Below are 20,919 nucleotides of genomic sequence, written 5' to 3'. Positions count from 1 at the left end.
CCCATCACAAGGGAGAAACACAAACAAAGAAATAGACAAAAAAACATTTTGTTGCCCGTTTTGAAACGGCTGGACACCGTATGGACCTGAAAACTAAATTCCCCTGTGCAAGAATACGCGTAAACCGTATGGGTTGACATCTATGTGAGGTCATTATAATCACGAGGGGTCAAGATACATCTATGGTGGTGTGGTGTGTGGTGTGTGGGTCTCTTTAATTGGATCACCGTCGAGATTTCGCGTTCCAAAAACCCACAGCGCAATCAATCCCCCCTCGTCTCGTCGATTCCACCTCCCGTGACCGCTCGCGATTCCCCGCGAATCGATTCTCGTCTCCACACTCGGGGCAAGATGAGTGATTGTCACCGCTGCGTGACCGCGTCTCCTCGCGACCACCAACATCACCATCCAACAACGAATAGACGCGATGTTTAAACAAGTTCCTGCCGCCATGTCCACCACGCCGAGCGCAGAGGCGTTGGACGCGGACGAGACCGAGGCGTGGACCGCTCTGCCCGACGCGGATTTGCGGCGAGGCGACGCGCTGGCCAGGCAGGGCCGTCTCGACGAGGCCCTGGACGCGTACGCAGCGGCGCGCCGCTTGGGTCTTGCGCTGAGCGGCGAGCGCCTGTTCGCCCTGGCAAGGCTCATGGCCGTGCGCCTTCGTGTCAACATCAACAACAACAACAGCAGCAACCACAGCGGGGAGGCAAGTCGGAGAACGAATCTTGCGCCATCCGGGAAGCGAGGAGAGGCGGGCACGGCAGGGGCGGTGGGGTCGGCGTTCGCAGGGTCTGCGTCTCTTGTGAGATCTGGGTCGGGGTCTGCGGGCTTTGCTGGGTGCCCGGGCTCTGCGTCAGTGGGATCTGGGTCTGGGTCTGCGTCTCTTGTGGGATCTGGGTCGGGATCTGCGTCTCTTGTGAGACCCGGTGGCTTGGGGGGAGCTGCGCGGTCTGGGTTGGGGTCAGAAATGTCTGCAGGAGGAGCAGCGGCCGCCTCTGTGTCGGGCCTTTTCGAATGCTGCTTGTGTCACTTCTGGCTGTCGGAGCCCGTGACCCTGAGCTGCGGCCACAGCTGCTGCAGGAGCTGCGCCGAGCTGCGGGTGCCCGGGGCCGCGTTTGACGAAGCCGCCTCATCCCGAGCCGCTGCAGTGGAGGCGTGCGGGACATGCGGGGCCGTGTCCACCTGTGCCCCTGGGACGCCGGTCCGTGTGGACGTGCTGCTGGGCGGTCTGCTCGCCAAGTGGTTCCCACGGAGGGCAGAGGCGGCGCAGGTCCGCGTGGAGGCTGCGCGGCTCTTCGCCGTGGGCAATGAGCTGCGAACGACGCTGGAGATGTGTGAGCGGGCACTCGCACTCGGTACGGTCTTCCCAGAAGGTTCACTTAGGGCCGTGGCAAGAGACATTGAGGTTCAAACGGGGAGGGCCGTGTCCATCGCAGGAGGTTGTGAATGGCCGTGGCTTTTCGAGAACGTTCAGAAGCCACTAACGGAGGTTGTCTTCATAATGAAGGGGTTTGGGTTAGATCGCGGAAGTATAAATGTGTCGTAAGCCTCCACCACCCGACACAGCCAGTAAGGTTTGTCACGTAAACAACGCGACAATTTAGTTACTACTTCAGTCCACCGGTGTGTTGGAGAGTAAATCCACGACATTTACAATTTGAGTACGACGTTTAGCTGGTAATTACATCCCGAAATTATACTTACGCGATCTAACCCAAAAACACCTTTATGAATATTGGTCGCGAAAGCCAACGTGTTAAACGGACGCTCTCTTTACTGGACACCGTTGGATTCCTCCAGTCGAAATACAAATTATGATGATCATGTGAAAGAGCTCGCATCCCATGTTCTTGGTTCAAACCGTAGGCATTTCTGTGCGTTTCTCTCTGGTGATTCTTAATGGCCTCGTCAGAGGCACTTTGTTTTAATCACGAGAGGCTCATGATGGTCAAATCAGAGACACCGGACCGTGAGATAATGAGTTGATGGGTAAAGGAGGCCGACAGGTTGGCCACAGGCCTTGTGGCTCCATCATATGTACTGTTACTGTCAATACTTTTATTTTTAATATTTGTATTAAATTGCTGCTGTACACAAGAACAAAGGTCCGTTGCAGAATGTTGGACGACAAAAAACGCACCGAATATCTTCCAGGCGCATGTACCCGACGTGTCCTGGTTGATGAAAGGTGGTGGGGACAGATCACCCGGGGATGCTCTCAATACTTAGGGATTGACAGAAGGGACCCTAGAATTTGGCGTCAGAGGGTGGGTGCTATGTCCTATCTGGGCTCCCATACTGGACTTGATCCTCCAGTAACTCAAACTTGACTCGCGACAGAGGAACACTCGTTGTTTTCTCGCTTGGTTAAATACAAAAGAGGGTTTGGCTGTTGCTGATGGTGCTGCTTTGTTATTTGCTTGGGTCACAATTGTCTCAGTTCCAGGTGACGTGGGAGCGCTGGTCATGGGGTCGAGGGTTCGCTTGGAGATGGGAGACCCAACTGGCGCTCTCCGTGACGCAGAGCAGGCTTGCCGAGCACAACCACACAATGCACAGGTACTTTCACCGGACATCAAATAATGGATTCTTGAATTACAACCTCGAATTATGACAATTTATCTAAATTCTTGTTGGTGAACAATTACATGGCTAATATTCTGTGCCTGTGGATGCTTATGCGCGTGTACGAATACAAAGGCCGTGGTGGCGAGGGGCTGGAGTCTACTGGCACTGGGACGGCAGGAGGAGGCAGTGGGGGCGCTTCTAAGAGGCCTCGCTCTCGATGCTACCCAGGAGTCAGCCGCTCGTGCCATCGGCGAGGTCAGAGGTCGTGCAATCCTCGCTGCTCTTTTTGCCCCTGTCTGAGGTGGTGGGGAGTTAGGCCGTGAGCATTCTGAGGGACGATATACGATCAATATGAATTGTTGATAACTAAAGTCAGTTAGAGCTCTTTGTCAATACACAGTACTTCAACACCCCAGTTGAGATATCACTCTCCATTAATGTTTGCCATCGCTGAGAATTGAATTCAGGTTGCTTGGTTCATAGCACTGTCAATTTCTGGTCTAATAGCCCAGCAGGTTTTGAGAGTTTCACAAATAGAGTGCAATACAATTTGGGTTTATATAGCATCTGAATGCAGTCATGTCAATACGCTGTACAGTAAGGTCTCAGAGTACGCGGACCCGCTCATACGCGACTGACCCCGATTCATACTTACACTTGTAATTCGTACTTTTACTACACGCACGGGGCGGGAAGTGAGTCAAATTACCCCCGCCATGACGTGAACATGTATTTGAGGGCGTGTAACTATATCACCTGTGCTACAAATGATTAGTGAATAGTTAACTGTACAGTACTGTACTTTATTAAACATTTATGTACATTTATATACATTTTATGTACACTATACACGTAGGTAGAAACATAAAATAATAATATAAATAAGAAAACATTTTTTATTAGATTTTTCTACCTACGTGACTTTACCAAAAGAACCAAAGAGTATGGATTCCTGCAGTCACGAAAGCTTAAAATCTAAATGTATGTACACTCTTACATTTTATATACACTCGTGTAGGCGAATCCCAACGTATGCAAATTCTCACTTCTGCGGGGTTACACGAAAACCTAACCCCCGGCGTACTCTGAGTCCTTACTGTACAAAGGTTCAAGAACCTTTGGATTACAGGTTTCTGCCACGTCACCCAGTACAAACCTTTGCTGTCATCTGGCGATATAATGTTTTTTGTTTCTTATTTCATAAAAAAAAAATCCTTCATGCCTGACAGATATGACTTCATTCAAGTTAAATACCTAATGAGTCAAGTTATGCATTACCAGGTATTAATGTGAAGGCTAAAAGTCTACTTAGCACCTCTTAGCCTCTCTTATGGGTGGATTTTCCTAAAGACACCCATTCAGACGCTGTCTTTCCGACAGACCTGTTCTTCACCTGAGGACGGCTGCTTGCATTGTGGCCGAAACGTCGTGAGAATTGTATTTTATTATGTTTTATTTTTATTATTTTATTATTTCCCTTCTACGTGACTTTACCGAAAGATCCAAGAAGATGAATTCCTGCAGTCACGAAAGCTTTAAATCGAAATTTCTTCTCCCATGTCAAACACAAAAAAATTGCTACGTTCCCAACAGGAAACTTCTAATATTCAACATACATTTCCTGGTTAAAGGGACAAGAGTCTGTGCACTGTATATATTTTTTAGGACTTCAACAATAAATTATATTTCATTTGGGTTATTACTTGAGTGGGATTACTTTGACAAACGATCCATTTCTGGCAGCAGAACAACATTTTTACCTGGTAACAATATCGAGTGATAATGGTGATGCCACCATTGGTCACTTGCCTGATCATCGGATGGCATATCATTTTGTTGAGGCCATCATTCCCATCATCATGTTAGGGCTATCACAGAATGTGCTGAATCAATGAAACGCTACACGCTCGAATCCTATTATGGTAAGGCCTCGATATCCACGAGGGTTATGTTCTTGCAAATCTGCACGAAAGTACAATTTGCGAATGTAGATACTGTGTTGATTTGAAGCTTTCGTGACTGCAGGAATCCATACGCTTTGGTTCTTTCGGTAAAGTCACGTAGGTATAAAATAAAAATAAATCACGACGTTTAGATCGCAACACAAGTGGTCGTTCTCAGGCGGAAAAAATATAATCCAGCAGTGGAACTACTGAACTAGCGAAAGAGCAGCTACAACAAGGTTATATATGTGGCGATGGGCAAGCAAGCGGGGTCTGAGCTAGAAAGGAATTCCACCCCAGGACGCAAGTACCTCAGTTGTGTTAATGGGGGATTAGGGAGAGAGGGATTAGAGAGAGAGGGATTAGGGAGGGAGATGAGCATGATTGAGCTTCCCTCTCTCCCTAATCTCCCATTAACACAACTGAGCAGCAGCTGTACTATCACCACGAGCAAGTCAACCCAACAACTCTTCTTTCTGAGCTAAACCTTTCACTTTTTTCTGCCTTTTTCTCTCACTTCCTCCACTCACTAGACGCTTATACCCAATGATCGAAATAAAAGACCACTACCGTACTGCACAAGTACCCCACCCCCATGATGCGATGTTGCCAAATCGCGAATAGTCGAAGGGGAAAAAAAGGCACGAAACTTAAACTGGTGTACAAATATTAAATTGCGAATAACCGCATTTCGCGAAGGAAAAATCCGCGAATTAAGAGGTTTTACTGTAATTGTACCCTCTCCAATCAAGACTAGGGCAAATAAAATATTCAAATTGGCACCCATAGAACACGTTGGCTCTAATGTGGGACAAGTCGACTTTTTAGGAGATATGGGCCCCATTTATTACACCCCCCCCACCGACCTCGCACGTAATACTCCAGGATCCAAATCGCTGCATCATGTTCTTTCATATTTTAATTCCATTCTGCTACTTTAATTTAAATCGATGTTTAACTTTGTTTAGGATTCAAATACCCTCTACACCCAATCCCTTCCCTTTTCTCTTTGACTAATTTAATGATACTTAAATAGAATGGGAACATATCGACTGGTTTAAGGTGTTCAGCATCATTATTGTGCACACGTGTATTGTGCTCGATTCTTTTGTTGATTAAATAAATAAAGTGTGTGTGGGTAATCGTGTGAGCAAAATGTGTTGACCTGTCATTATAAGTCTCATTGGAAACTATGCCTCGGCACTGAATTTTGACTTATCAACATTGGGTGGCCCATGCTGGTATGCTGTTGTTTGGATCATGTGACTCCACAGATCCTCTCTGAATGGCTAAGCCCGGTTCCGGAGCAGGTTGGCGTGGCAAGCAGGAGCCTCAAGAGTGGGACCTTCCTTCAGTCACTAGGCAACCAGCCAGCCAATCACGTAACGTAAAATACATTACTTTGTATACTTAAGATAATTATTGCACAGCGTCTATTGTGGATGAAAAGGGTGTGTTTGCCACAAGGTGGATTGTGGGAGTATGCTACTTTGTGCATTGTAAGACTGTGTACATATGTATTATTGGGAGACAACGGCGGCTGGATTTGGTGATGGCCACACCACCTCCTCGTATGCCATACCGGCCTTCATATGTGCTTGCTAAAACCACGTGCCCCAACAGTTTGTATGGCCATAAGGGGGTCTTTTTGTTTTCAGTTGCATGCTAAAGGTTTGTGTGAATGTGCGTGCTGCAAGGGTTGATGACAACTCATGTGTGTTGATATGGATGGTGAGAAATTGTGTATCTCAGGGTGGATGATGAGGAAGCATGTGCACTGCATTGAGGATGTTGCAGGGTGGATGTTGAGGGAGTGCATCTATTTCTGTGTGTGTCAGTGTGGATGCTGAGGGATTGTATGTCAGTATGGATGGTGAAAGTTTGTGTTGGCGTGTGTGTGGGGAGCGAGCCTTCAACCTTCGCGTGGCCTTAAAGTGCACCTGGCCTGGCATAGGCCCCGTGGTGATGTCACCGTCACTTGGTGGCAGGTATTGGTGTGGGGAGCGGTAGTGTGGCGGTTAGCGTGCTGCGCTATGAACCCGGCGACCTAAGTTCGATTTCCGCTCACGGCCAAGACCAGTGACGATTATTTGAACCGGTCCTGGGTCTCCCCTACGTCGACTCGGCCTCAAATGAGTACCTAGTGCAGTGTGCAAACATCGCAACTAGGGAGAGAAAGTTGGTCGGGCATGGTGCTGGCCACCCACCCCCTCTTGTGCCATGCTGGCCTTCATAGGTGCTCGCTAACGGTACTTGCCCCAATAGTTGTTGATGGGGGATCTTTGTCTTTTGTGTGGCTGCAGTGTACAGAGGGTCAGGTAGAAGTTCATAAGAAGCGGAAGCACTCGGCCTCTGACTCGGACTGCGATGGAGAGGGTCAGCCACCACATCCAGACTCAGCTGGTGAGGCCTGGGAGCGTGCGGGTTGGTGCGAGTGATTGTGAATATAAGAGCATTTTAAGCAAGTGAGTGTGATGAAGCGTTTAAGCACATGCAGAAATTTTTGCATGTATGTGCAACTGCTTGTGAGCTTATGAGTATTTCAGATTGATCATGTTGGTGTTTGCATGCGTAGTTGAGTCTTAATAAGTGTGCAACTGAATTTATTAAGTGCATATGCATGTCAGAAGTGCTTGTGTAGTGATTCACACCAGGGAGGCAGAGACTTCTTAGAAGCAACACGTTTATTTCGAGCCTTCGAGAGGGACTTGGTTATGGTCCTGTGGTCCCCCAACCCCCTCTTTGGGGCCCCCGAACCGGTACCTCCGGTCACCAGGCCTCCAGGTTCACATGGAGTGCCATGGCCCCCTGTGTACCCCTGCACCGTCCCTGGCACTCTCGCCCCCTAACCTCCAGAGGCTGACACTGCACGTGTAGTGCAGTGCCGTCCATGCTTGATCGGCGATCTTAGCCGGCCCCCGCTAGGGCCGGTACTGCATTCCCACTGCAGTGCTGTAGGTGGTGTGAGCGGCGTGTGTCGTGCCTCACACAGGCTGGCTTCACACAACATGCAGTGGCATCCGCCGATGCCACTACACTTGGATGAGCGGCCACAGTGCATAACAAAGTTGTTGTAAACTGTTGTAGCCCTACATTATCAGGGCAGTGCAGAAAAATCCTAGGCTACCCATGACCAACCCGCAGTGACCAGCATGGCGAAGTATGGTCAGATATCCTGTACATGTGTAATGAAATGATGACACCTGCTGGTTAGAAAAGGGAAGCAGGCACCGCTAAAACAACATCCAATCCGATAGGGAGAGGTATCTGGGCAAAGGTAATAGGTGGGGCTCGCCGGGATGCTCCAGGAACCCGCTCGAAGGTTCCACGATGGGGCGTGGCCAGAGGCAGAGCCTAGCCGCGCCTGCGGTGATATAAGTGGGGCCGGAGGAGGACTCGGGGTTCGTGTGTGGAGTCTTGGGTCCGGACTGCGTCGCTGCTAGCCGTCATCTCTCTCCGTCGTCCGGCCACGTGGAAGATCTCTTGTGGGGTTCCATCGCCCTTCCTGGCACGCCGCCAGCCAGCGCCGCCAGCCAGCGGCGAAGCCGAGAGTGAACGGGTGGAACCACGCCGTGTGATCGCCGTGTGTGAAGCCAGTAGAGACGCTAACATCTAAGTGTTGTACTCAGAATGAGAAGATTAGGTTGGCCTGTGTTGTGCCCGTGTGTGAATAAAGAAGAAGTACCCTCTACACGACGTCTCACGGAAGTCGCTCATTACACATATATAAATAGCCAATAGGCTGATATACTATAAAAATATTTCAATTTGCTTTTACAAATAGCAGTGCACAGCAGTCTGTGTTAGTATCTGAAAATGGCCTGAGCCTCCAGTAGATTTACTCTGCCTTAAAATGAGTACCTGGTGCTGTGTGGGCATTGGATAGACAAGGTCAGTAAGGCGTGTTTAATGTTGGCCTTGCCACTTTCCCCTTCATGTGCCTTGCAAATGCCCCATGTGCTTGAATGTGTGTGATGTATGAAGCCTTTTGATCAACCCTCATCGCATTTTCCTGTTTTAGAATGTGATTATATCAGCGAGGTACCCAGGCATCGTATCGACCCATCGGACCTGGAATGCTCTCTTTGTATGAGGTACGATCACCACCATAATAATTTTAATCATCACTGTCATTATTGATATTAATTATACTGCTGTGTTTTTTGTGAAGAAAGCGTGTAGAGTTATGAGTGTGTGTATATGAGCACACATGTCAAGTGTGCATATGTGAGTTTGTATGTGCATAATTGTGTGTTTGCACTGCGCTACAACTCGCATAGCTCAGGTTTAATTCCTTACCATTGAAAATGTGCATGTTACCTGATCTACCCCCACCCCTTTTTATTGATTCATCCTTAAATTAGTATCTGCTATAATGTCACCATCATAGCAAGGGTTACAAAGATGACCAATTGTTTATCAACTTTAATAAGTGCTTGCTAACAGCATTGCTCAAATAATTTAATAGGATAACGTGAGTCTTATTTGTGTGTGCACATAAGTTTGTGAACTTATCTGTACACGTGTGTATGTGTAAACACAGGCTGCTGTGGGAGCCCGTGACGACACCGTGCGGCCACACGTTCTGCACCGCCTGCCTTGAGCGTAGCCTCGACCACCGGCATCAGTGCCCACTCTGCAAGGAGGGGCTCGTGGAGGTGGGCATGGGGGACACGGAGACGTCGGGAACATGGGGACCCGGGACAGTGGGGGACACGGACATGATCGGGAGTGATCGGCGGACACGGGGCAGGGGGAATATGAGTAACAAAGAGTTCATGGGGCAAGACGGACACAGGGACATGGGGAATATAAGGGGGACATGGTCAGTGGGACACTGGAAAACAAAGGGGAGCACATGGGAATGATTGTGTGAAACCAGGGACATGAGAGGGTTTGTAGAGGAATTCATACTCTTTGGGTCTTCCGGTAAAGCCACGTAGATAGATAGTCCTCACCTGAGGACCTCACCTGAGGACCTCACCTGAGGACGATTGCTTGTGTTGCGATCGAAACGTGATTTTTTATTATTTGTCTATCTATGTGACTTTACCGAAAGACCCAAAGAGTATGAATTCTTGCAGTCACGAAAGCTTTAAGTCAAGATTTGTAGAGGGATGTTTGGATATGAGGACAATGAAACATGGAAACTCACAGGAACACAAGGAGGGACACAAGGGGACATACAGGCTCAGGGCAAACGTGGAGACAGAGGGACATATATGACTTGGGGACATAGGACAAGGACATTTTCAGGGAGCATGGGGGATATGGGGAGGCTGTTGGCTATATGGGGGAATGACACAAATTTACAGTTACGGTCAGTGTGTAAATGTCGTGTGTGTGTTCGTGTGTGCAGTTTTTGGCGCGTGCCGTGTTCACCCGCAACTCATGCCTGGAAGGGGTGATGGTTCACTTCCTGGCCGAGGAGAGGCGAGAGAGAGAGCGACAGAATGCGGAGGAGCGGAAGGAGATGGCCGGGTGCGTTGCACAGACTGGGACACATGGGGATACAGGAATGAATGTGGCATCCCCCCTGAGTGTCGTGCGGTGTGTGGTGTGCGTGCTGCGTTGATGTGGGGGTTTTGCCGTGCGGTGCGAGCAGTGAGGTGCTGGTGTGTGCGTGCACCATCACCTTCCTCTGGGTGCAGTGTTGATGTCGTGTGTGGTGCAGTGTGTACGTCGTGTTGAGGGGGTGTGTGTATATTGCGGTGCAGCGAGGTGCCGGTTTTTGTGTTTGCCGTGGTTGTTCCCTTGCATGCCGTGTTGACAAGGTGTGTGTGGTACTGTGCAGTGAGGTGCCGATATTTGTGTGCACCGTGGCATTCCCGTGGGTGCCGTGCCCTCTGCACGTGTTTGAGGCGCGCTACCGCCTCATGCTGCGCCGCTGCATCCGTGATGGAACTCGCTCATTCGGCATGTGCGCCTGGGACCAGCAGCACGGGTGAGCGAGCCGCACCATGCTCTACAACAACTACACCGAAATCTGGCAAACACCGCAAAAGGCCATAATTGCCGATTTGGGGAGGGGCAAACAGGTAAATGTGCATTCGCCAAACAAACACGGGGTCTATCTTGACCCAAGAACGCAGCCAGTCAGCCTCCAGCACGAATCTGACCACTCACGCTAACTTTAACCTCGCTTATTCATGCCCCCTTTTAATTACTTTATTAACTTTTCATTGTTGCTGTTCACAGTGCTTATTCTGTCCTTATCATCATTCGCACCATCTTGTTTGTCTTTGTTGTCCATCTGCGACCCCATGTCTCTTAGTTTATTTGTGCTTTGGTTGTTGTGTATGCTCTTAGAGTGTGTGTTAGTGTTATGTGTGTGCCCCCTGTATATAATATTTTCTAATGTATTTCGTTTTTGTGCTTTTTAAGTTCAAGCAATAAAGATTTAGGTTCAGTTATATTCAGATTTTGAAGCTCAGATGAAATTGAGATTCGATTTTATTTGGCTGATTCGTCTCATTCGAAATGTGTGCCCCCCATGTGTGCTGTGGGTCAGGTTCGCGGATGTGGGCTGCATGCTGGAGGTGCGGGGTGTGCACCTGTACCCAGACGGCCGCTCCCTCGTGAGCGCCGTGGGCGGACGTCGCTTCCAGGTCACGGAGAGGTCAGCCCGGGATGGCTACAGCACGGCACGCGTGGCTCTGCTGCATGATACGCCGGTACGGGGAACACAGCAGCAAGACACGGGACTTGAGACAAAGGAAGACACTGGGCATGGAAAACATTAGACACAGAACATAAGGACATGCTGGACAAGGTGACACGGAGACGCAGGACTTGAGAAGCAGGAAGATGGGTGTTTGAAACATGACACACTGAACAAGGGGATACAGGGAGGCACGGGACTAGCGTTGATTACGGTGTTTTTTTCTGGAAGACTTTGCTGTTTTTTCCTGGATTTTTCTGTTGCGTGTAGTCACTTTAAGATGTTCTTTGTTCATGTTTTTGTTTGTTGCGGTTGCACCTGAGTCAAGAGCCGCATGGCTCACAGGGCTATACCTAATAAATGAAACTGAAACTGAAGAGGGACACGAGACATCGGACCTGGGGAGATATGGATTAGGCACAGGGAAACAAGGAGCATGAGATGAGGACATATGATACATGACACGTCACATGAGAGGCAAGGTTATGATGCTGTGGTGACACTCAATGTTAATGTAAATGTTGGTTCTTGATGCTGAAGATGTTGATGGTGTATTGGAAATTTGGTGTGTATCGTGCTGGTGCCACGTTTATGTGATTGTTGATGGTGGTGTCTTTATTGAAGTTGATGGTGTAGGCATGAGGTGGATGCAGTAGAGGATGTGAGCTGACTTCATAATGTGGTGGTGCTGATTATGTTATTGATCGTGTTGAGTGTAAGTGGTATTGATGATGATGCTGTTGATTGTGATGTTGATAGTGTAGGTGGTATTTATGATGGTGTGAGATGGTGATGTTGATGGTATCGGTCCATTGTGATGAGGTGTGAGAGTTGCGTGAGCCCAGTGATCTGATTATGGGGATGTTGATGTTTCTGATGGTGTTGTTACATTGATGGTATCGATTTTGATGTTGCAGATGCTGGGGGAGGCCGGATGTGATCTGTGCTTCCTCTGTAAAATGTTGATAATTTTGTTCATGGTGTTGATGGTGATATTGATAATGATGATGATGGTATTGTTGATGATTGCGTAGGTGCAGGGTGATGCAGTGCGGGAGCTGTGCCGCCTCCATGAAGTGGTTCGCACCTGTGCCGAGCGCTGGTTCTCAAAGTTGGAGCCCCGATACCACGGACGCATCAGCCAGCACTTCGGGGACATGCCGCAGACAGAGCCAGACATCCAGGTGAGACCCAGGGTGCTCATGGTGGTAATTGTGGTGGTGGCCAACACCAGTGGCGATTATTTCAACCGATCCTGGGCCTCCCCTGGGTCGACTCGGCCTCAAATGAGTCCTGTGCCTGGAGCCATGTGTAAACATCACCACTGCAGACAAAGGAAGGGTGGGCGTGGTGCTGGCCACCCACTTTCTTGTGTGGTGTTTGATAACAGCACTTACCCCAATAGTCTGTTAAGGCTATACAGGGGATGTTTGTCTTGGTGGTGGTTATAGGAGTGATAGTGTGGCAATGATCTTTGAGGTAGTTGTGATTTTTGTGGTGGTTGTGCTGATGGTGATGGTGATGGTTATAGTTATGGTGGTTTGCAATTGTCATGGTGCTGGTGGTTGATGATGATGTTGGTGGTGATGCTGCTGGCGATGATGGTGATGATGCTGGTGGCGATGATGGTGATGATGCTGGTGTTGGGTCTGATGGTAGATGGTGGTGGTGTCGGTGGTGTTGTTGTGTGTAGACTAGGCCAGATGGGCCAGCTTGGCTATGGTGGCTCATTGCGGTGCTGCCGCTGGAGCCGCGTGTGCAGCTGGGGCTGCTAGGCCTCACGTCCCTGCCGGCGCGCCTCGCGGCCGTTGCACAGCTCTTGGCGTATACGGTGCGCACGCACGCACCGCAATCGCTACAGCCATCGCTACCACAACGACAGCCACGAGAGCAGCAGCAACAACCAAGCCATCAGCAACAACTGCAGCAGCAACCAAGCCAGCAACAACCAGAGCAGCTGCAGCAACAAGCGTTGCAGCAACAGCCAAACCAGCATCAGCCAAGTGGACAACCGCTACAAATGCTAGAGCCACTGAGCCAGCTTCCATTTAGTCCGCAACGGCACCAGCAGGAGCACCATAATCGGCAACAACCGTGTCCATCACAGCAGCAGCAACACCAACACCGGTCACAGCCGCAGGGACAGCAGCACCCACAGAAGCAACAACCACACACAGAACCGCATCACCAGCAGCAGGCGCAGGCAGATGTTATGGGAACACTAAGGCTCCAAGGGGAACCCAGCATTGCTATGGAGGAGCAACCAACAGCATCACCATGGGTGGCAGCCACACAGCAAACACACGTACAGCCGTGGGGCCGGCCCGGTAAACAGCTGCAGGGGATACAGCCAAATTCTCCGGCACGGTCTGATAGTCACCCACAGCAACAGGCAAAGCCTCGTGTGTGCATGCCACCCGAACTGTCAGAGCAACTGACAAAGCGACTGCACACACAACAGCACCCCCTGGACGCCATGATGTGCACAACTGCACACGCAACCAAACTCTCCTCAAAAACAGCCGCACAGTCAAATACACTCACAACCTCATGCACGGCCGCACACCTGACCATGCAAATGGTCGCACACTCAACCCCACACATGACCTCACAGTCTACTGTACAGGCAATAAGCGATGTAAATCTGCATGCGACTGCAACTGCCTGTGCAGTCGCGCGTTCAACTAGTAATGCAGCTGCACGCGCAACTGCTTATGCAACGGCACACACAACAGTGCACGCGAAAACCTATGCAGCTGCTTACACAAAAGTACAAACAGCAGAAGCAATGGCACACACAGCAGAGAGTGCACGTTCGACATCGCACTCAGATGCAAACTCAGTTGGACACACAGTGATGCGCGCAGAGGGGCAGGCGATGGCGTGCTCAGCAACACAAGTAGTTGAACACAAAAGCAGACATGTGGCAAGTCTGACAGATGTGTCCACACGCCACACAACCAAACACACAGTGACACACAGACCTACACCAACAGCCGAGAACACACAAACCATGAGACACAAAGCCACACATACGATGGCACACATGGATACAACCGCCATCAACAACCACCAAGTGGATACACACACAATTGGACACGCAACTTCTCATCCATCATCCCACCCAACGGTCCACATGTACGCGACATCGCATACAGACACGCCCACAGATGCCCACACAGTTGGGCACACATTTGTGCACACAGCCACAAACACAACACACACAACGGCACACACAATTGGAATCCCAGCCACACACCCAACAGCTGGTACATGCGGACAAACGACTGCGCACGCAACATCCAAATGCACAACAGCCGCCAGCCACACTCATGGAGCAGAAAGAGGTGGTTGTACAGGCGGACATGAAAAAAGTGGGAATCGCAAACCCTCAGGGTCCTATGGGGTCACATGCTCCCGCGGAGGACGTGGGGCTGCAGGTGGACGTGGGGCTACAGGTGGACACAGGGCTAGGAGACCGGGACGTGTAGGATCAGTACGGAGGTGACGTGGAGCCTCCCCTTGGGCAACACTCAATTTGATATTTCATTAGACCTCATTCAGAGTTCTGCGAGATTATGCCATTGATCATGAACGACCTCTGAACTCCGAGAGAATAGTTTATTACACTTTTACACTAAGTAGTTGTGGCCTTGCAGGTAATTTTTAAAGTTGGTATTTTAAAATTGCATACAATAGCCTAATCTGTTTGTGAGTGCTGTCACAGGATCTTTAAAGTCCGATTAACAGCAGGTGGCATGTTTCGGTCGATACCACCCAATGGAAATTACTGACCGGGCAGCTGTAGGGGAAGTCGAACAGTGATGCCGCATTGACTGACACACTGCTATGGACAAACCAGTCGCCCGATGTGTGTTTGCAGACTTGCAGCACATCCAGCTGCTTTATTACACCATTGTTGCTGCATTTGTTGCCGAGGTAAGATAAGGCAGTTTGCTGCACAAATTACTGATGTAGTTATTGTCATTATACCTTTGGTGTTATTTTTACTTTGAGTATGCATTGGCGTCAATACCGCCCTTTTGTGCACAGCTCTAAGGAGCCTCCTGTAAAAAAAGTATTATTTATTGTTGAAATTAATTGATGCATATCTTGTTATTTTTGCAGCAAGTAACCATAATTTCTAACCTGCCTGCCTTTTCCACTCTAAACATCCAAGACACTTGTCCAGAGCCTTGGGTTTAGATGCTGGTTTAAGGTACAGGTCATGTCCCTTAAGCCAGTTTAGTGCACAAATCAGTTTAAACAGTTGTCTTAATATAACATTTAAAATCAAATGGACAGTAACAATGAGAGGAAGCATTCCCTGAGTAAAATCGGATATAATCGATAAATGACAGCCAGAGTTTAACCAGTCGAGTTTTTCAGTTCATCTCATACCTCCCCTACTTCCAAACCACCTGAGATGGTCAAGTGGCTCGCAGAGCTCATTTGGCCATATCACCCATGGGCTGGGCATGGCTGAATTAGCTCGATGGCTATTTTGGATTACTGGGCTCTAAGATACCTGATTGCAATCCCAGACACCCTGCTGATATAAAACAGGGTTCGTGTGTGTACGAGTTTTCATGGTGTCAGTCCAGTTACTAATGACTGCGCAAAATAAAATACATTGTATTATGAATTTCATTTTGAACTTGACTTCAGACTCTTGAGGAAAACTAAGGCACCGTAATGTTTCTTCATATGGGTTATCCAAGGTTAAATACTGCCATATGTCCTGAACAGACCATTGGGACAGGTGCCGTTAGTGAGCACCTATGAAGGCTGGCACGTTGCACGAGACGGTGGTGTGGGCCAGCCTGTCTTTCCAGTGCCGATGTTTACACAGCACACGAGGTACTCATTAAGGCTGACTTGTGTGACCCAAAAAAAGGCCTTGGACTAGTTCAGATGTACGCCAACGATGTAAGCTGTGGCCAGGAATCAAACTTGGGTCACAGGGTTTGTAGCGCAACGTGCTAACCACTGCACCACCACTCTACGATATCGGTAATTCCATATTTCTACACATGCATACAAAGGGACACAGGTACTGCTGTCACAAGTTTCCTACTCCATTTTTTTTATCCCCTATTCTTCCAAACCTTAACTTTACTCTTTTTCCATTGCAAATTTATGTAACAATGATGCAACATTCATCCAAGTATTTGGTTCAGCTAAATATGCATTGTCATTCATGCAATCGTCACGAATGCACAAACGGGATGCAATTGCAATTTTAATAAAACCTATATTAAACATTGCTTTTTTTACATATATTTCCCATATTTTGGAGACAAAGCGGAAGAACGCACCAAATGCCCTTATATTACAATAATACAAAATAAAACAAACTTCAGTTATGTGTAAAGCGTTTGACAGCAAAACTTGCATCAGTGCAACAATACTTTACTTTCTTATTCATATTATTAAACAGGAAAACCTCCAACCGAGTCTTCAGGCTTTTGCAGGTCTTCCTTGGGATACTTTGTCACATATTTTTGGGTGTAGGCTTGACATTGTTCGCTGGGATGCTCCCCGATTACATGCTTTGCCTATTATGTGTTTGCGGTATTCACCAAGTGACTCGGTCGCCTTAGCAACATGGCGGCTCCTCTCATATCCTCTTGCTACCATAACTTTAACCTCTTAAATTTACTATCTTTTGCTTTATTTGAGTTGGCAATATTTTTCAATCTATCCAGATTTTTAATATCCGTTTTCAATAGTTGTATCTGTGCACCCCATTAGAAATGTTAAAGCTTTTATACTTTTTTACCTATTTTCCAGTAACCCTGTTTAATTAAACAACCTTCCACTGGGTGATATCAAGAAAAACATTTTTCCAGAGGTTTGTTGTAATATAATCACGTACACCAGTATCCTGGTGACAACACGCGTAATGAAAGCACTATCTGGTGCCATTGTGGCACACTTCCAATGTCAACGTTTTACACAAATTTATTTCCTCGGTAACATCTTCAAGCCTCATTCTGGGAGCCTTAGATAAACATCTAGACATTAATAAGCAGTTGTATTTTTAGGTTGAGTGTTTCTGGATATGATAAAGTTAAAGTTACATGTTAGGGTTAAGATTAGTGCTTGGGTTAAGAGTTCGGGCAGTTTCCTGAACTCGTTTTTTTGTGCCCCACCATAGTGTGCATTTCCATCTTTACCAGTTTTCTCCGATCAAGTCAATATATGGTGCAAGTGCTTTGTCTTGCATTAGCAGTCCTGTATTTACTTCACAAAGGACAAACACGTACAATATCTTAATATGAATCAGTACTCCACGTTTCATGAGATGTTTTTACTCATCAGGCATATGAAGTGTGTAAAATCGATTTGTTTGTGAACAGGGAAGACTGGTAAACATGTAAAGGTATACTTTGGTAGGATGCGAGGACTTAAGTTTGAAAAGCGCTGAGCTATCAATATGTTTTAGAGTACGAGTTAGGTCAGCACTAGGGATAGGATAAGTTAGGATTATATCTAAAATTATGATTAGGATGAGGCCGACAGAAAGGATTCAGACGAGTTGGACCCAGAACTGATTCTCCAATTGGGTGTCATTGCTTCCTCTCGTAAAACTCCCCAGGGCGGCCATCAGAAAGAGCGGAATGTGCCAAGAGTGGCATTAAAGAGTGACCGGTTTGGCACGGAGCCGTGTTTATCGATGAGGTAATAGAATCGACGTCCACGCACGCGCACAGGCAGGAGTGCAGTGGCGCTGGAGACGGCGATGGGGCATGATACAGAGTCTACTGCCACCTCGAAGGCACGCGCAGGCCCCAGCGGTCCTAAAAGTGGCGCCGCGGTGCGGAACGTGAGTGCCCGGCCGCCCCGAAGTAGGACCACGCGCTGCACGTAGCGTGAGGAGAAGAGGACGCTGCCCAACACGATCATCACGCCTGAGGGCACAGACAATTATGAAGAGGGTAAGGCAATGGTATCCAGTGATAGGGTGGGAGGAATATTCAGGAGGGCTGAATAGAGAATGCAAAGTCGAGAATAATACAAAGGGGAAGACCACAGTGGAGGGAAGGAGCATGAGAAATGAAGGGAGACCAAGTGAAATGAAGGGAGACCAAGTGAAATGTAGGGATGTAGGGATGCTGGGGGGGATGTAGTGAGACTAGGAGAGATGAAGAAACACCAGGGTGGATAGAGGGAGACCAATCTCAATGGAGGGAGGACCAGAGAAGATGAAGGAGGACCAGGTAAGATGAAGGGAGACTGCGTGACACTAGATGGGGATAGTGGAATATGGAGTTGATACTCACCCACGGTGAGGCAGAACATAGAGAATCCGTAGCGCCACAACTCGGAGCTGCTGGTCAGTGCCCCGAAGGAGAAGTGTGCAAGGTAGACCCAGAAGACCGCCTGGCCACATGCGAACAGCGCCAGCAGCCGAGGCAAGCGGCCGTCGTTGCGCTCGAAGATCACCACATCACGCGGAACCTGCGCACCACAGCCGCAGAACCAGCCTGTGCTGACGACTACAGCACACTGATGATGCCCAATGACGGTAAAACTGTTTTATCAAGTTACGTACACTTGCACAACTAAAGTCAGTAAAACGAGTTAAGCTGATTTTACCATATTCTACAGAAGATATGCTCTGGAAAGATGCACCCAAAACGCGTGTTTGATAGCAATGTTATACAAATGTGGTCAGATACAAATATAAATCGAATTATAAGATGCACAACCAACCTTTTGCATTCATCTAGTAAGATTTTAGGAGGCATTCATCTGCTACGAATTTTTTTCGTGGTAGAAATTTCACATTTGGGGGGAGTTGTGATGTAAGTTTCAATTATGCGATGTGTGGTATTACATGACATGCTGATCTTGTTTAGATGTAATCAAGACTAAGTGTGAAGACGCTGCCTCTGACCATTGATACAGAATTGATGCACACACGTACAAGCAATCTTAAGGCAATATCCAATACTTAACGATTGCATACAATTCAGTGCACACTTGCTCTTGAAGGCTGTGCCCATCCACGTGCTTTGATATGGGTCTTTCTCTCGATCTCCCATTCTCGAGCTTACATTTAATTTGCAAAACAGACTTCCACCTGCTTTTATGGTGATGACGGTCAGTACATCGAATTTAACTACGGTACACGTAGTGGTTTTTGAAGTGGTATTAAAGAGTGAATACTGTATTAATTTGTATATATTTAGTTACGTGATACATATATTACATGGTGGTTAAATGTGTTACGTGTTAGTTACGTATAAACGTAATCTAATAGTACGTCGGACACCCACCCATAACTAGATAGGCTCTTCCCACACTTATTCCGGCTTCGTGAGGTTCACTGGATCATTGCAGGAAAGTAACGAGAGGTAAGACATGGCTGTTATTTTTAAATGTATTTTTGTATTGAAAAAAGGGAATACCGTATACAATTACAGCCGTTAATCAATCCGACACTAAATGTGGGCCTCTCCACGTATTTGGGTTACCCATGCTTCACTGTTATGGTTGATTAATGCACCGCTAACTGCAATGAAAGGCGGAGCGGTGGCGCAGAGGTTCGTGCATTATTTTGTACTCAAGATTCCCGGCCACGGTTCACATCAATGGCGAGTGATAAAACGTTTTATTTTACCAAGACCCATTTTGCTATAATGTATAGCTCTTGTTCAGATGCGACCTGGCCGCAAATGATAGCGGCAAAATACTCTTAAACGCATGTGGAGGGAAAAACCAGAGGGCCCACGCTACTCCAAGAACATGCAAACTCCAAATATACAGGGGGTCAGGGTCATAATCAAACCCACGACCTCCTCCATACCAGGCGAGGGAGCTAACATCTCGGCACCGCGGGGTGACCCGACATGCCTCCCATCCCGCGCCCTCCTACAACAACCCAGGCTGCGTGGAGAAGAAGCCTTCATCCAGCAGTGGACTGACATGCGGCTGAAAAATCCCAACAACTTTAAGTACGAACATTCAAGTTCACGCTCCTCCACAGCGACGCCTCCAAGTTCTTTCCGCGCCAGGTGGAACCCGCGTCGGGGCGGGGCTTCTGATGGACGGGGCGGGGCCTCTGATGAAAGGGGCGGGGTGACTGCAGAAGTGGGCGTGCCCGCTGGTGTAGTGGGCGGGGCCACGAATTGAAGGGGCGGGGCCGATGGAGGAGGGGGCGGCCCCAGCAGGCGAGGCCGAGACGCCATCCGCGGCCCAACCCCGAAGCGGCTCCGCTCGGGCAAATGAACGCAGCAGCAGCCGCTTGCAAGAGCATGTTTCTCCTGCAAGTATAGCTGCCCGGCTCGCCGACTTGAAAGGGGTCCGCCTGTCTTATTCGGTTTCTTTTTTTGGATTGAAAAAAAACAACTTCGTCCCGATGTCAGGAATGAGGTTAAGCGCTGCGCTCGCTCCTCCTGGGCGCTGCCATCTTGCTTTTACCTACAATGCTGCGCGGCCTCCGCTATGGCGTCATTACCGGTTGATTTAAATGACGTCACCTAGCAAGTTGAAGTGATGTCACTGTCAGTTGTGATGACGTCAGTTTTCACCTGTGATGACGTCGGTCATCAGTTGTGCATGATGTGCAATGGAAACTTTAGTGACCCCACAGGGCACGCTGTTTGAAGGCAGAATAACTAATGATTTGCAATAAAGATCACAGGGCAAAACAAAACATGTTAACTTCAGTCAACACGTTATTGTACATATGCCCTAATATAACAACTTTATATCCTGCAAGAGGGCAGCAAACCT

The 20,919-nt window shown here is 48.3% G+C and overlaps 2 protein-coding genes across 3 annotated transcripts; one reads left to right on the top strand and one right to left on the bottom strand.

Moving 5' to 3' along the window:
- Positions 1-309: 309 nt before the first annotated feature.
- LOC144718898 (uncharacterized) lies at positions 310-15,820 on the top strand. 2 transcript variants are annotated; one of them, XM_078594492.1, is made up of 12 exons: positions 310-1,358; positions 2,444-2,562; positions 2,704-2,826; positions 5,789-5,896; positions 6,818-6,917; positions 8,536-8,608; positions 9,058-9,172; positions 9,874-9,995; positions 10,309-10,458; positions 11,026-11,188; positions 12,216-12,359; positions 12,869-15,820. In XM_078594492.1, exons 1-12 carry the CDS (start codon positions 428-430, stop codon positions 14,681-14,683), a joined length of 3,963 nt encoding a protein of 1,320 aa, XP_078450618.1. In that variant the 5' UTR covers positions 310-427; the 3' UTR covers positions 14,684-15,820. The 2 variants fall into 2 exon arrangements, with proteins under 2 accessions (XP_078450618.1, XP_078450617.1); XM_078594491.1 differs by having other exon boundaries at positions 311-1,358; positions 12,210-12,359.
- Positions 15,821-16,404: 584 nt separating this feature from the next.
- LOC144718900 (transmembrane protein 223-like) lies at positions 16,405-20,634 on the bottom strand. The gene is made up of 3 exons (XM_078594493.1): positions 20,147-20,634; positions 18,462-18,639; positions 16,405-18,089 (listed from the first exon to the last, which is right to left on the bottom strand). Exons 1-3 carry the CDS (start codon positions 20,438-20,440, stop codon positions 17,785-17,787), a joined length of 777 nt encoding a protein of 258 aa, XP_078450619.1. The 5' UTR covers positions 20,441-20,634; the 3' UTR covers positions 16,405-17,784.
- Positions 20,635-20,919: the final 285 nt, after the last annotated feature.

Source organism: Lampetra planeri, chromosome 5, assembly GCF_965212315.1.
Source record: "Lampetra planeri chromosome 5, kcLamPlan1.2.h2, whole genome shotgun sequence".
NCBI lineage: Eukaryota > Metazoa > Chordata > Hyperoartia > Petromyzontiformes > Petromyzontidae > Lampetra > Lampetra planeri.
Note: the sequence above shows the minus strand (reverse complement) of the source record. Positions and strands in the feature narration are given on the sequence as shown.